This window comes from Zea mays, chromosome 5 (genome assembly GCF_902167145.1).
Source record: "Zea mays cultivar B73 chromosome 5, Zm-B73-REFERENCE-NAM-5.0, whole genome shotgun sequence".
NCBI classification, from domain to species: Eukaryota; Viridiplantae; Streptophyta; class Magnoliopsida; order Poales; family Poaceae; genus Zea; species Zea mays.
Genome location: NC_050100.1, coordinates 218975331 through 218991767, shown reverse-complemented (window position 1 = coordinate 218991767; position 16437 = coordinate 218975331). Strand labels below are relative to the sequence as shown.

Genomic DNA, 16437 nt, shown 5'->3' with positions numbered 1-16437 from the left:
AGCCGTATCGTGGTGACTCCGGTCTGCCACTCTGTCACCCCCATGCAAGCCGCCCAGCCGCTCACATCAGCTGTGCCAGTGCTGCTGCTGCCTTCCGCCGAGCACCACAACCTGACCGTCTGTTCTCTCTCACTCCCAGGCGGCCAGGCTACCAGCTAGGCTCGGCTGTGGCACCGCCTGCCTGCCTGCTCGTCGCCGAGTCGCCGACCGTTGCGTGGGTCCGTAGTCCGTCCTCTTTTAAAAAACAAACAAATGTGCTATATCACCGAGACACTACCAGCACAGTCACTGACATATGGGTCTAGCAAAACTTTCGGTCCTATCTGTCAGTGGGCATCCTCGAAGACAACGAGTGGCCGCGGGAAAGACCTGCGGCCTCTGCTACCTTTCCCTCTTCCCCTCGCTTGGCACAGATTCCCAGCGCTGCCAAAAGCAAACAACAGCCTCCTCTCCCCTCCCGCCATTACTCACCGGACACCGACGCATCCTTTGCGACGTCTGGCTGGCATGATGGCCCCACACCAGCTTACATACCACGCCTCTCGGCTCTCTGTCTCTCCCTCGACCAGAGGCGGAGAGCACTATAGTCACGAGCTCCACAGTCCAAGCTCGCACTCGCAAGTGCTAGCATCTCTCGGGAATGGCGGCGGAGTCGCGTGGCTTCGTGATGGCGGCTGTGATGGTGGTGGCGGCGGTGGTGGCCGTGGTATCGGTGGCGCCGTGCGGCGCGGAGGCGAAGACGACGATCGAGCCGTGCTCGGGGTCCGACTCCTGCCCGGCGCTGCTGGGCTACACGCTCTACGCCGACATGAAGGTGTCCGAGGTGGCCGCGCTCTTCGCCGTCGACCCGGCGGCGTTGCTGGCCGCCAACGCGCTCGACTTCGGCGCGCCAGGGGCGGCGCACCGCATCCTGCCCATGGGCCTCTTCGTGCGCGTGCCCACCCGCTGCTCCTGCGCCGACGGCGTCCGCAAGTCCGTCTCCGTCCGCTACGCCGCGCGCCCGGCCGACACGCTCGCCACCGTCTCCGACGTCGTCTTCGCGGGGCTCGCCTCCTCCGACCAGATCCGCAACGAGAACGGCCTCACCTCCGCCGACCCCGACGCGCCGCTGGACGCCGGCCAGAAGCTCGCCATCCCGCTGCCATGCGTCTGCTTCAACTCGTCCGACAACAACCTCCCCGCGGTGTACCTCTCCTACGTCGTGCAGGTCGGGGACACCGTGCCCGCCATCGCTGCAAGCTACGAGACCACCGTCACGGATGTCATGAATGTCAATGCCATGGGGAGTCCCGTCGCCGCGCCAGGCGACATTCTCGCCATCCCATTGCCAGGTAGGAGTACATGCTAAGCCCAGACGGATTCATGTAAGGTGAAATAGGCAACTCCATCGTCTTATATATATAATGTCATTTTCAGCAGACGTATATAATGGCATTTTCACAGCATGCTTCAAAAACAACAAAACTATAATGGCGTGTACTAACCCTTATTTCAACTATACTATAGTTTACTAGGCGCCAGCAGTATGCACTCGCCACTTGATGTTGGAAGCGCATGCAGTGGCGGACCCAGCTGATATGTTTAGGGTGTGCCAAGAAAAAAAAAATAAAAAACAAACAAAAAACAAGGATCAACAAGACTCGAACCTTGACCACCAAATTTAAAATATAGCACTTACACCACTATGCTAACTACACTTATGTGATCTTAGGGTGTGCCATGGACCATATGGACCACCCGCTGGGTCCGCCCCTGCGCATGCGGTGTTAATTTACTGGAAATACCCTCGTACACAACGTGTGCTTCAAAAACAACAAAACACAATTGGTGTGTTAGGTAGTACAGTCTTTCAGGCCGATGCAAGTCTGTGGACAAAATGTGAAAATGAAGTTATTGTGCGTTGCATCGGATAGTTTTGACTTTTGAGCCATTTGCAAACAAGCATGCTAAACGTGGGTCTCAAGTTACTAGTTGTTGATTTGAGGCATGAATAGTGTGTTAGATGCTTGCCTCCCTATCTTTAATGGAGTCATGTACTTGTAGCCCATATGTATCTATTATGTCGATTATTTTGCTGCAGATCAAAACCTGTTCAAGAGTCCATCTCAGATGGTTCATGGTTGTAATTAAAAGCAATCCAAAAAAGTAGGTCGTAATTAGACATTGTCCTTGAACATTGCAAATAGCAAGGTTTAAAAAAAAAACCACATTTCATATTTATGTAAGAATCAAGAAAAGCAGCAGAGTCATTTTGTGGAAGTTATCTTCAATTCGATTGTTACCCATTTCCAAAATGAAGGCGTCATACCCTACCGACAGAAATCTTATCTTAGTTTTGAAGTTGGTTAGTTGGTAAGCTAGCAAATCTAGCCCATTGTTCTGAACGCTGACATGTTTATATGTTCCTTGCTATTCAGTTTTTTTTTTGAGTTTCAGTGTAGTGTGCCCAGTACAAAAACATAAGCACCACGTTCTGGTGAACGATGAGCTATTGAGTACATGTCTATTTGAATATTTCTTATCGACACCTGCATTGAACTGGTTCCTCCATCGCAGTTCACAGACCCTCTTTTTTTGTTATTTTCTGAACATCAGCTGTTCCTAACAATTATTCTGATGGGTGGTTGTTTATTTCAGCATGTGCATCTACATTTCCAAAATCCGCATCAGACCACGGACTGATTGTATCAAACGGAACTTACGCGCTTACCGCTAGCAACTGTGTGCAGTGTAGCTGTGGACCTGGCAGCCTCAAGTAAACTTTAAACCAGTAACATTTCATTCTTCCCGGTTCTTAGCTTTACTGCTGGATTAACCTGTGTATCCTGTTCTGTCAGTCTATATTGCACGCCAACTTCACTGTCGGGAACCTGTCCTAGTATGCAATGTCCTAACAGCGACGTGATGCTTGGCAATGTGAGCACCCATCCAACCGGTGCTGGATGCAACGTCTCTGCTTGCAGCTACGGAGGTTTTGTTAATGGAACTATAACAGCTTCGTAAGCAACGTGTCGCCCAACATTTTCCTTTTTATTCCGACCTACTAGTATAAGGTTTCTTACCCCTTTTTTTTCCTGTGCAGGCTAACCGCAGGTCTCCAAGCCAGATGCCCAGGTAACTATTGTTACTGTCCCTGCAGAATTGGGTGTCAAGGCAGTTGTGTCTTGATATTCACACTCTGTTTTGCATCCCCTGATCGTTTGAAATCTATTCTTGAAGTAACTTAAACACGCTTTCTGGATGACTGCACCAAGAATTTAGCTAGCCCCTCTGCTTTCTATGTATGGCATTGCATTGTTGAGGTTGGTGAGCTCAAAACTGAAATAACAAACGTCGGTATATAGAAAATTGGGAAAGAGTGCTTTAGTAAAATGTAACAGATTGTTCAGTAATATACCTGTGACATAACCTCTACAGCTGAACAATTGGCTTAAAGTATGTTTGTTCATCTCGGAAACAGATCCTCTGCAGTACCGCATAGAAGGCCCATCCCTATATTTTCTGCTCATGATCATGTGTTACATCTCGTTCCAGTGCTTCTGAATGTTTTTCTTCATGCAGGACCACGCCAGTTTCCCGCACTGACGGAACCACCTACCACGGTGAGCCACGACTCAACGTACCTTCCTCCGTTATCAGCGCCTGGGCCAGCGGAAGCTGGTGGCGTCATGCCTGAACCAGGCTCGCCAGGGCCAGGCGCCTCGGTGCAAGCAGGGCCCTTCACGCTCCCGAAAGTGTCTAAGGCCAATGGCCCCGCTGGCAGCGTTTCAGCAGCTCCGTTGGTGGGTAAACCACTTCGAATCCTACCCGTCCTGGTCTCCTGCCTAGCTTTCTACTTGCAGCTCTGATCGAGTGAACCCACGTCGCGATGAATTCTTTAGCTTTGTCCTGTCCCCGCAGCGTAGTATGCTTTTGAAGCACCAAAGGGACATCATTGCTCGATCAAACTCTCTCTGAGTTGTTGTTCTAGCTTTGTTTCGCGAAATCTCCCCGGCAAAACTGCGCGCCTAAACAGCGTATCTGATGATGTGTTCGCTGCTTTTGTACAAAAAAAGATATGGCCCTATTGTGATGTGTAAAGCAGTAAAGTGGTAGCTATTGTTCTTCTCCGCAAGGCATCCTGGTCCAGGAGCTGCGTTTTTTATCCTCTTTGATTTGATCACATGGGACGACCGACCGACCCTGGCTGGATAGGAGCTTTCCTAGAACCCCTTCTTTAGCAGCTCCAGCCTCCAGGAGAAGATATTCCTCGGTTGCCTGCTATGTCTGGCGTGGTCTAGAAATCCAGAAGAGACAAAGGGTGGAAGAGAAGGAGAAAAGGCATCAGCAAGCCTCAGTCTCAGAATGAAGCTTTCCTCTCTTCTTCTTCTTTTTTTTCTTTTTGCAAGGACAGAAGGAAGCTTTCAGTTGAGCACAATTTCTAGCGTTTGTCATGCGAGCATATAGCTACTTGGGCAGGGGCAGAGCATCACATTGTGATCTGCTGATCTGCATATTTGTTTTTTCTTCTTCCATGCATCCATAGGACTAGAGCTGAGGGCAGGAGGGAGATGCCCTTTCGGCACAGGTCACAGCACAGGGCCTCACAAGTGCGCTCTTCGCATTTCGCTTTCGCGAGCATCTGGGCCGGATTGGAATTCGGAACTGTTGACTCTCGGTGGCCCAAGATTTCCAAGCGTCGCCCGCCCCGCCGTGCTGGTTGCTGAAGATACGCCGAGCCGCTTTCTCTGAAGAATAACGCTACTGGCGGAACGGAGCACGTTACGCCTACTGGCTGGCGCGAATCGCTCCGCGTAGACAGCGGTATAAACTCGCTTTAGTAAGTGCGTTTATGAGATCGAGATGCCGCCACACCACACATGGTCCTTATCCAAATTCGCTGATGCTAACGAACAACTTATCAACAAGCTGAAGCTGGTGTGTGTGAAGCCTTTCTTCGCGGGTTTTTTTTCTTCTTCCATTCTCTCTTTTCACAAATGGTACAAACGGTACTAAGAGAAATTCGTTTTCCTAGATTAAGATTGGCTGCGCAATGGCGTCTGGCGGGCCACGCACGCTAGCCGGGTCCCCAAACTCCGATCTCCACTTGTGCAGCAGCTAGCGGGGGCCGGGGGCCAACTAAAAAAAGGCCGCTCGTGCCGTCACCTCTGTGTGTCGATCGACGACGACTCCGACTTTACGCTGCATCGCTTTGTCCAGTCGGCAGTGAAAGATCATGGATCAGAAACCAAACCACCGCAGCTACTAGTGGCGAGCAAAACGCATGCGGGTGCGGCCATCATCGCCTCGCCGCCTCTTTGGCAAAAGCCAAAAAAGCCTTAAGAGCATGGCGATGCAAGCGACCCGGGACGAATGGGCTCCCTTGCTGGGGTGAGATGAGAGTGAGCGAGGCCTGCACTCAACCTCTACGTGATTCCTGGGCTAGCGAAAGAACCTCATCCCGTCCCGTGGTTGTTTTTGTCTAGTGCGACAAAAAGGGGGATGTGTCTCAACTAACTCTCAAAAAAACGCGTGCACGTTGGGGTTAATATATGATATCCCATGTCAGTGCGAGTGAGATACGTACGGGCATGTACGTGCTATATATACTTGTGCTTTGACAGTGGGATCAGATCAGTTACAAGTTCTTTTTGGTACCACTACTAATAATCAATTTTGCGTAGTGACACCAACAAGAGCCCTAGGGTATTGCTCAAAGGTGGACTAGTTGCACACAGCGTATATAAGCTAGTAGTAGATTATCACAAGCTAGCCTCGATGGCTCAAGCTACCTAGGTATTGCCCAACTCTATCTCGATCGATGGCCTACTATATGGAGTCTAAGTCTATAACCACACGTTGAGCACAAAAGTGACGAAGTGGTAGGGAATAGCTAGGCTAGGGTGTCAATTGTCGTACAGGCAGAAAGGCGTCCTCCACCTGACTCGGCCAGGACCAGGACGACACGACACGAACCGGCAACGGAAGACAAGGAGCACCAGACCTAAAGCTCCGCAGAGCCAAATCTGGCAGAAGACCATGCATGATTAGCACTATATAGCTCTGCAACGCGTGGGAGAATAATCGACGGACGGAACAGAACAGGTAATCGATAATAAAAGGGAAAAGGATATCTGAACTGAAAGCACTACCTCTCCGGTTTGAGATTGGTGCCTGGATTCCACCTCTCTCTCTCTCTCTCTCGATCGATCGATCGTGGCGTTGGTTTATTCTTTGCTCGATGAACTCTGCCCCCACACGTTTCGGTCCTCATATCCACGCCAAATTAAGCAGTAGTCTATCTAGTCTTCCAGTGCTGCTGATACTACGCATCGTACGGTTATCTTTCTAGAGACTGTAGGTAGCTGGATTTCGAAGCGACGACCAGTTCTGAAATGACTGATGAACAAGTGCAGCTGATCGATGTGTAGTAACTAGTAACTATACACCGATCCATGTGTTAGTTAATTCATTAGTATAGTACATGCGCCTGCAGGATCAAACGCATGCAGAGAAGAGTACAAGGGAAGGGCCAACAACAAAGAGACAAAACTGGAAATCTATCGAAGAGGAAGCACAAGCACAGCACCCCTGCAGGGCTAGCTAGATAGCTACCTAATCTACGAACAACTATACTGTCCCTCGCTCTACACACACCACCAGACACCACCACACACGCGTAGGAAAGCCGAGGTCGTCGGTCGATCACGAGGTGACCCTTGCGCGGGTGCACGGGGAGGAGAGGGAGTAGTGGCCGCCGTGGGACCCCCCGCCGGCGTGGACGCGGTGGTGGTGCGAGGACGACGACGAGGGCGCCTGCGCCTCCCGCTCGACGAGCGCGCGCAGGCGGAGGAACTCGTCGGCGGAGCAGGGCAGGCGCAGCGGCCCCGCGGAGTAGTCGTAGCCGTAGGCGTCGCGCGCGGCCTCCAGCAGGCGCCGGAACTGCGGGTGGTACAGGTACGCGATGGGGATGACGAAGCGCTGCTGGGAGCCGTCGCCCTCCGCCGCCCCGACGCGCACCGCCAGCCACCCCTTCTTCACCTTCCCCTTCTTCTCCTCGCCGTGCTGCAGCATGGCTCTGAGTGGTGATCCTCCGGTCCTGCTTGCACCAACGGATCGATGCTCCGGCTTGCCGTCTCTGTCCCTGTACGCACGCTGAGCCCGGCTTCTCGGCTTCCTCAGACCTCAGCTCGCCTCTTCCCAGGCTGTGCGCGACCGGTGCAGGTGCAGCAAGCGAGCACTAGAGCGCCCCAAGCAAGCAAGCAGAATGCCTAGTTTTTTTTTCTTTCTTTCTTCTTATCCCTCGGTGTGGTGCGAGGCGTTTCGTGCCACTCGTGCTGGTTTTTATAGGGGACTCTCCATCTGCTGGGCGGGCCGGGACCCGGGAGCTACTGCAAAGTGCGGTAGTGTGCCTAGTGGCTGGCCGGGGTGCGTGCGGGTGCACGAACTAGTACGTCCTTTGTGTTACGGAAAGGAAAGGAGAGGAAAGGAAAGGAAAGGCAGCCTTCCTCAGCTCCGGGTGAGACAGATCGCACTAAGCTCCGTTCCGTCCGCGAGCTGCGAACTGACGACGCCCAGGCCCAGGCCCAGGCCTGATCGATCGATGCCCTGGCATTATTTGGTCCTCGGAATGGACATGGACGGGCGGCGGCGGATGGGTGGCCGTGGATGGATCGGAGGCGAGGATATGGTGCGTGCAGTGCAGGCAGGTCCGGGGGGACGTCCTGCTGTGGACCGTGGGCCACGGACGGAGAGAGTGGTGGAATCGACATCCCGGCAGGACAAGTGCGAGCCGCTTCAGTTGGCTGCTGCGCGCGGTCGATGGCTGCTGGTGGCGCTTGCCCAGTTGCCTGCCCCCACGAATCCACGATGGCTGGAGGCTGCACTGGCCGCGCGATCGAGTGGGCCCCGGCAAACCAGATGAGATGACGATGACGGTGGATCGGTCGCTAGCTAGCCAAGCATGTAGGCTGGAGTAATCCTCTGGATTTGGATCCTTTTCCGATCGATCAAACGAGGTTGGTGTACTCTTCAAGTTGTTTCATGCCATGCTTAATTACGAGTGTGTGTGCGTCTACTCCACTACTCCTACATCAGTACTACACGGATATTTGCACGGCGAAGACTGCTGATCCGCATATATTTTCTCTCTTTCTACCCCCCTCCCCGACATGTGCATACGTCATACGTGGTAATATATATATCTCGGAGGACCAGCTATATTAGTTGCGGTGTGTGTGAAGCAACACGAAGAAAAATTTCAAGAAACATCAGCTTGATCGATCATGCAGCTGGGCCACGGCGTATTTATTCCTTTTTTTTCTCATGATGTCATGGGGCCACTCTTGGAGCGAGGCCATCAAGTGACACGGATGAATTGAACGAATGACACCCACAAATACATCTCGATCGTTCGCGCTCTTCTACTAATTTGGATACCACACGTAACTAGCTAGAAAAAGGTACGTGCGTCTACTTATCTAATTAACGGTTGTCCGATCCATCTAACATCCATGTGAGGCACAATATCAATGCCGTCATCATGAGTGCATTGTAATTTTGGATATTGGAGCCTTCTGCTCGTTCATACTACCGATGATCGTGCTGGTCTCGATAGGCTCGCAAACCTTAGGGGTGTTTTGTTGGAGGGACTAAAGATTAGTCTCTAGTTTTTAGTCTCATTTAATCTTTTTTTTTCCCAAACACTAGGACTAAAATGATTTAGTCTTTAGTCCTTCACATATGTGTTAAAAGGAACTAAACTATATTAATTCCACATTTACCCCACGTTTAGTTTAATTGTACTAATAGCAGGAGAATGTTAAAGGCTATTTTAGTCTTATTATGAGTCATTTAGTATATTCTTACTATTTTTAGCCCCTAGAACCAAACATGTTAGGGATTAAACTTTGGTCTACTAACTAAACTTTAGTCCTTGGACTAAAGAAACCAAACACTGCCTTAGACGACGTAGGTAGGTATTTGATGCTCAGATGATCACAGGATGACGCTATACTGGTCGTCGTTTATTTTGTCTCTTGGTTTGCTAGGTTGACGCGTGCGTGGATCTCATAAACGATAATAATTAATATATAGGCTGAAGATTAGGACACGCCTTTTGTAGGCTTTGTTGATTGAACAAAACTCCTGTGATAGCGATTAGCGAACTCATAGCTTTTGGTAATTAATAAATAATACTCCTTCCGTTTCTTTTTATTTACCGCTGGATGGTGTAAAATTGTATTATCCAGCGACAAATAAAAAGAAACGGAGGAAGTATACCTTACCATGCATAAACCGCTACACCATTGTACATAGATGTGCTCGTAATACTGCTACCTTCTTTTGCGCTACGCAAGCTTGACGGAAATTTCCTAAAGTTCTGGCTTGCTCCTTTCGCTAAAATTAATATCGCTCCTGCAGCTAATTTTTTTTTAAAAAAAAAAAAACAGTTCAGTGGATTCGATTAACAAATGTGATACAGCTGCAATAATTTTTAGGAGAGAAAGGGAAATGCGGTCTACTTTTTCCCCGCCATGTATGGATATCAATGTATGGATATCACGTCGTGGCTAAATCCATCCTCTCCTACCGCCTCCATTTTCCAGGGTATGGACAAAAAGCAGACGATGCACCAAGAACGAACCCATTCCATCTAAAAACACACACACATGTAACTGCAAGTCACGTATTCGTTTTGTTTTTTTATATATATTCCCCGTTCATTCGATTACCTTTTTTTGTTTTGTTTTGTTATGCGCAACACCTACTTATTGGCCGGCCAGGAGAGGCCACCTCCTGAGGAAAAGGCAGGAAACCCGCTCAAGAAATCCCGGCCGTTCTACGCCCGAACAGTCAGGCAGAGGCACAGACGGACATGCCACACGCACCGAGCCCTTTTTCCTCCGGCAAGCTGGCCGCCCCCGCACCTCCGGCGGCATAATCCCCGGCGGGGCCAAGTGGCTGCGCGTTGCGTGATTCCACGCCCCAGCGCATCGCGAACGAGCCCCGCCCGCATTTCCGAATTTTTTGTATTTTAGCCACTAAACTGAAGTAAATTCACGTTTAGACCTAAAAAAATTTTAAATGCAGTTTTGGACCCTTTGCTCGGCGCCATAGGCCGTGGCGCCGAGCTAACACAGCTCGGCGCCACAGCCTATGGCGCCGAGCTGTGACGTGGCCGCAACGGCTAGTTGCGTCCAGGGCTTACCTGGCTCTGACGTGGCGGCGGCGCGGCCTCGTAGCTCGGCGCCACAGATCTTGGCGCCGAGCTACGAATGCCTATAAAAACGCCCGCGCGGCTGGCCGAGAGCAGCTCATTTCATCCCATTTTCAAACTTCGTCAAAAATTGCTGGATTCAAAGATTTGAGTTGGTTCACTTCGTAGGCCAAGGTATGATTTCGAACTGATTCGTTTTGTATATTGGGTTGTTAGTTAAATAATTTGTATACACCTATTATATTATTATTTCGAATATTAGTTTGTGTAGACTTATTATAAAGCATAATAGGTACAAGTGATAATTATAATCGTTTATTAGATGAAAGACATGTACCGAGAGGCGTTGTGGCAGAAGAGAGGTCGTCCTCGGGAGTTATATCCGGACGTATCTAGTAAGGATGCTCCTGTTCCTCCTGAACTTCCCGTGCCTAACTGTGACTGTGGCAGACTGGCTTGGGTACATCAATCACAACATCCAGACACGGCTGCTCGCTGCTACTACCTTTGTGGCACTTTGGACGTACGTAGCTTATGACTTGTCACTTAACTTTGTTCGCGTTCATTATTTTGTAGATATGTAATAGTGCATCTTTCCATTATTTTAGGGACATCAGAGGTGTTTCTTTTTCCAGTGGATCGATGGTCCTGATAAATTTGACCCTCGATATCTTCTTTTCGTTAATTGGTTGAGTGGAAGGACCAGTCATGAGCGTTTTAAGCGTTGGGTACCTCCTCCCCCGAATCCTCCACCAATGACGGATGCAGAGAAGGAGGTAGCAACAGAAAGACGGATGGACTCACCGCCTCGATGCGATTGTGGAGACCGTGCTGTCATCGACGAAGACTATGACAAGCAGTTCTGTTGTCCGAACATTGATTATGTGAGCCCATTGATACGCTAAATATATGAACTAGTTTTTATTTACAATAAATTACTAATTTTTTCTCCTGCAGCCATACGGGTGGCGTAAGTGTCGTTTCAGAGAGTGGTTGTATGGTCCTTTGTCTCATTGGCCAGAGCCAGAGGTAAAGGAAAAGAGATACATGGGGTGGGCGGCAGAAGAGGTCAAATTTGATCCAGTACTCTGCAAATGCGGTATTGAAGCTAAGTATGGATTAGTTCCTTCGGAGCTTGGTGTTGGATATTTTTGTGGACATATGGTCGATTACGATGAGGTTGGTATTTTTTTTGCACCAGATGTAATGTTATAGCGGTACTTACTATTTTTTTGTAGGAGACGAGGAAATGCAGTTGGGAGAGTTACGACGACAAAGGAGAGGTGATGCGGACAATAGAGTCCAAGAGAATAATGGGACAGAAGATGCGTTGTGGATCTCAGCTCGTTGATTCGTACATTAACGATCGCATACGCGACATGCGTAGGGAAGCAAAATCTGCCTTTTATGATAGCCCGAAGCGTGCAGAGTATAGGAGGTTGAAGGCGGCAGATGAGAAGAGAGCACAGGATGCAAGGGAATGGGAAGCGGCTCAAGCCGAGAAACAGATGTTGGATAATCTTGCTGATCGCCTCAAGGGAAGTAAGTGAGATAAATGATATTTTAATTATGTTAGTACAATTTATTTATCCTGACTTTGCTAACTTAATTTTCTCATTATATTTGCAGAGATTGGAAGCGGCGTAAACTATTTGGCCGATGAGGCGCATGCGAGATATGTTCAGGATAAAATGGCAACGGTTCAGTTGATGGAGGAGGAGGACGACGACACATCTAGATTGAGTGAGCTTATCGCCCTCGCAGAGGCAGGATTACATGAAGAAGAGGAGGACGACATGTCAAGGTTGAGTGAGCTCATAGCACTAGCTGAGGCAGGATTACGTGCTCAAGAGGAAGAGGATGAGTTTCTGTCACAGGCCGCCGCAGAGGTAGAGGCAGCTTATTACAAGAAGAAGTCTGATGAGGCTGAGGCTGAGGATGAGCTATTCTCCCAAGCTGCAGATGAAGCAGAAGCCAATTATTACAAAAGAACTGGTGACAAGTGTGATGCAGGACAATGCAGCAAGTGGAATGAGGTTGTTGTTGAGGATTGCGCGACGGATGACTCCGAAGATGAGTTACTCATAGATTGTGATTCAGACTGAAGAATTGTAGCCTATTATGTAGTATTTACGTATCAAAAATAATTTAGAACTCTAAAGATGCGTTACTTATTGATTATTATGTTTTTTACAGTTCACAAAAAATTTTTGCAAGAGTTTCCCTTGTTTTATTAACAACCACAGTTCAAATAATCACATATTATAAGACATATAAGCATTTCAACATATAATACATCACAAAATCACATCGAATATAAAAACATCCACAGAACATAGTTCTTCATATAATGTCCACAAACAAAGTCCAAAATACAAGTTCCCCAACACATAGTCCAAAACATAAAACATAGTTCATATTACAACCGTCTCCAGCATAAGTCCAAATCACACAGTCCATATCACAAAAGTATTCATTTCCTCCTAGTCTTACCCTTGCCCTTGGCCCCAAGAGCGTCGGTGCCTGGAGTGTAAGGGTCTCGTGGACGCCTTCTACGTGGTGTCAGCTGTGATGCCTGAGTTGTAGGAGCATCCTGCAACTGAGACGGTCCAATCTCCACCGGACCTGCTGCGCCAGCGCCAGCGCCATCGTCGTCGTCGTCGTCGTCGTCATCGTCGTCGTCGTCCTGGGCCACGTTCTCAAACGTGTCCCGCGTCGATCGCGACGAGCTGAGTCCTGCTGTAGATGGTCCAACTGCACAAATGGGAGGCTGAACGTCCTGCTGCATACGAGGCACAGGCAGCTGCACGTCAACGCCCGCTAGAGACCGGCATCCACACCGAGCCGCTGCTCGACGAAGACGACGTGATACCCTCTGTAATCGAAATGTTAGTTAAAGACATATGTTACAACATACAAATAAACAAGTTTTCTGTTAGACATTGATACTCACTGATAGTAACGATAGCGTAGTAGTATCTGAAGTTCTCTGTGAGATACGCTCGAGTTCAACAACAGATACGAGCATAGAGTTTCCCTATCACAAGTTAAGACATTAGGATGCTCAAAACTAGACATATCTCATTGAATTGAAATCTCTAATTTTAGTAAAGAAATAGTTACCACTCTATCAAGGATTGGAGCAGCCTCAATTTGGGACCCGTGCCGAGCAGCTATGTCGAAAGCTGTGTCTTCGTCGTCTGACGATTCTTGCTCGGCGTAGTCTGCTGCTGTCCACTGTCCCTTCAACTTGCACCTAGTCACACCAGAATACCAAATCAAATACCTCCGGAAGTTGTAGTTTGTGTGCGCCTGGTCATTCTCATAGTTCAGATCCCCCTGCTGGTCCCATTCATCAATGTAATCACGATGGTGCGTTTCGAAGTCCGTGACCTTCTTCTGTCTCTGTCTGTCGAACCTGCAAAAGTTAGAACCATATATTAGCGAATAACTGATATTTCAATTATTAGTTAGAATAACAAGTGCATGTAGTAACTCACTTATGAAGTTCTATTGAAGTCGAGAATGGCTCCACCGGAAACTCCTGGCGCAATCCGAACTGTCGAGCAACTCTGTGGGGCAAGTGGTACTCAACAGCATAAAAACAGATGAGGGGACACCTCATGAGGTAGAGGTTCTCGTCTATTGAGCACATGCTGCTCAACTGTATGCTGGCGAAATATGGATCAAGATACGGTTGCCAAGTCACCTGCAAAAGTTTTAGAAAGCCCATGTAAGCACGCTGGTGTCGTGTGATAAAAGTAGAAAGGACATGTAAAATGAAAAAAGGAGACAACTCACCATCGAAGGAGTAAGTGCGTCGAGCTCGTTTGAGTACTCCACGTAAGCACGCTGGTGTCGTGCGAATGGCTCCTCGACCTGGTCCCAGCGGTAAGCAGCCGTGGGCTTAAGCCGATGTCCGGCTACCACGAACCACTCACGAGGAGGAAACTCTCTAGGTCGCCCGACGGGTATGTGTGCCCACATCCACAGCTGTAGTAGGTAGACACATACCTCCTCAAAAAGGGGGAAGTTAGCCACATACCTTCGTCGTAGGCCCTTGTCCATTTGTGTGGTTCCCTCAGCAATCCAGCAATCCAGTTCTTACCTTCAGCATTTGTTGCATCTTTTAGTTCCTTTAACTTATCCTCGAAAAACGAAACCTCCAACTGACGACATACCTCCTCAAAAAGGGGGAAGTTAGCCTTGCTATGATCCTTTCGAAGAAGATTTTCTGCTAGATGTCGAGTGCACCATCTGTGGTGCATGGGTGCGTAGCCAGGAATCTGCTCTTGCACTGCATTAAGAATACCTTGGTGTCTGTCAGATATGACACCAACCTCGCGTCCAGGGCCTACGACATGGATGCGTACAAGCCGCAAGAACCAAGACCAACTATCTCTGTTCTCCCTCTCCACCAAAGCAAATGCCAAAGGAACCAGTGAGTTGTCTGCGTCGCATGATATGGCAACCAACAATGTGCCCTTATACTTCCCAAGCAGAAAAGTACCATCAATAGAGAGCACGGGACGACAATGCCTGAAGGCCTCTACGCACTGCGAGAAACACCAGAAAGCACGATAAAATATCTCTTTGCCGTTCCTCCATTCATTAGGTTTGGGGATGTACTCGTAATGCATGCCTGGGTTTTTTGCTTTCATTGCATTGAACAATGCTGGTAACTTCTCGTAACCCTCCTCCCAATCCCCGTATATCATCTTCCATGCTCGCTGCTTTGCCCTCCATGCTTTCCCATATTTGATCCTGTAACCAAACAGCTCCGAAGTCATGGTCATAATTGACTTCACCTTCAAGTTTGGCTGACCCTTCAATATCCCCAATATCCTTTTCGCAATCAGGGTAGATGTCAACTGACGATGCTTAGAGCTCAGCTCTGTCTGGGCACAAGTGTGTGGACCTACAATTTTGGTGATCTTAAACTTTCCGGTGTCCTTCTGCCTTCGGGCACATACCCTCCAATTACATTCTGGCACCTCGCACACAACAGTGTAACGACGCTGTGCATACGAATGTCTCACCTTGAACGGCCTCTTCCGGTTCACAGAATATTCCTGTAGCCATCGTCTAAGTGTAGGCAGATCCTTGAAAAGTAAGCCAACCTTAATCTCAATGCTATCGGCGTTATCCGGAGCCTCTAGCAGTTCATCGTCACGTCCTTCAGCATACGCACGGGTGGAATGACTTAAACTGCTAAATTCATGTACTGCAGGGTCTCGCTCCGGACACAAACGTCTTATGAGTTCAATTTCTTGCTCGGTCATTTCTTGAACCGGACGGTCATCATCAGAATCTACGGCCCGTGCAGCCTCATATGGCTCCTCCTCATCCTCAATCTGAACATCAACACTATTCGATGCCCTGCATATGTTGTCCATATTATATGACACAGGCACATCAATCTGAACATCAGCATTATTGATATGTGGAGATCCTGCATCGGGTCGGAGCAAGAAAAACCACATTAAAAAGTCTAATCAAACGAAATAATGATGGATACGAACAATGTGTCGAAGACACTTACTAGGATGATCGTCAACTGGATCCTGGGTCAATGGGATCCCTTGGGGGGGTACCACCGCATTAGAAGCCCCACAAACGCCGGGAATAGGATGAGAAATCCCATACTCTTGCGGACCCGATTGAGCATCGGGCACAACAACGACTTCTTCATGAAGCTCTACCAAAGGAGCTTCAATACGAGATGCATTTGGCATTTGTGGAGATAACCCGACTGGACCTTCGCATTGACTAACAGGTAACTTTTGAACAACCACATCCAAACATGGTGGAACCATCGTCTTCACAATTTTTAAATATATCACCCAATCATCTTCTGAGGTAATGGAGATCAACCGTCGGACAACTGTTCCATATGTAATATGGGACAACAAACCCTGAATTGATATTCTAGGGTCGTTTATGTCGCAACTAATCTCCTCACAAGCTCGAGCCAAAAGCTGGTCAAAAGTTGGTCTTTCAACGAACAACATGGTCACGATCTTCATACCATCAAAAGTAACACTCCCATAAGCATCTATCTCCACCCTTCCTCCATGGTATAGTGTTACTAGGCTGTCCATCTATTGCAAAAATGGATTACTAACTCAATAATGGCTACATACTTAAGCCTACTAACTTACTAAGTAATAAATATATATTAACTAATAACTATACAGTAAATATTAAATGAACACATCAAACGAAATTACATAATCTAT

At 48.5% G+C, this 16437-nt stretch overlaps 2 protein-coding genes across 2 annotated transcripts; one reads left to right on the top strand and one right to left on the bottom strand.

The window, feature by feature from the left end:
* The first annotated feature begins 477 nt into the window (after window positions 1–477).
* Window positions 478–4109, top strand: LOC100383798 (erwinia induced protein 1). The gene is made up of 5 exons (NM_001176432.1): window positions 478–1331; window positions 2638–2755; window positions 2838–2999; window positions 3083–3114; window positions 3562–4109. The coding sequence occupies exons 1-5, from the start codon at window positions 641–643 to the stop codon at window positions 3846–3848; spliced, it is 1290 nt and encodes a 429-aa protein (NP_001169903.1). The 5' UTR covers window positions 478–640; the 3' UTR covers window positions 3849–4109.
* A 2296-nt stretch (window positions 4110–6405) lies between these two features.
* On the bottom strand, window positions 6406–7577 carry LOC103627798 (auxin-induced protein 15A). Its single transcript, NM_001157540.2, has one exon. The coding sequence runs from the start codon at window positions 7051–7053 to the stop codon at window positions 6685–6687; it is 369 nt and encodes a 122-aa protein (NP_001151012.2). The 5' UTR covers window positions 7054–7577; the 3' UTR covers window positions 6406–6684.
* Between the last annotated feature and the right edge of the window lie 8860 nt (window positions 7578–16437).

Coding starts and splice junctions, on each gene's coding strand:
- LOC103627798 (NM_001157540.2), bottom strand. CDS start 7,053: ATGCTGCAGCACGGCGAGGAGAAGAAGGGGAAGGTGAAGAAGGGGTGG.
- LOC100383798 (NM_001176432.1), top strand. CDS start 641: ATGGCGGCGGAGTCGCGTGGCTTCGTGATGGCGGCTGTGATGGTGGTG. Junction 2,756..2,837: donor TGTGGACCTGGCAGCCTCAA/GTAAACTTTAAA, acceptor CTGTTCTGTCAG/TCTATATTGCACGCCAACTT. Junction 3,000..3,082: donor AATGGAACTATAACAGCTTC/GTAAGCAACGTG, acceptor TTTCCTGTGCAG/GCTAACCGCAGGTCTCCAAG.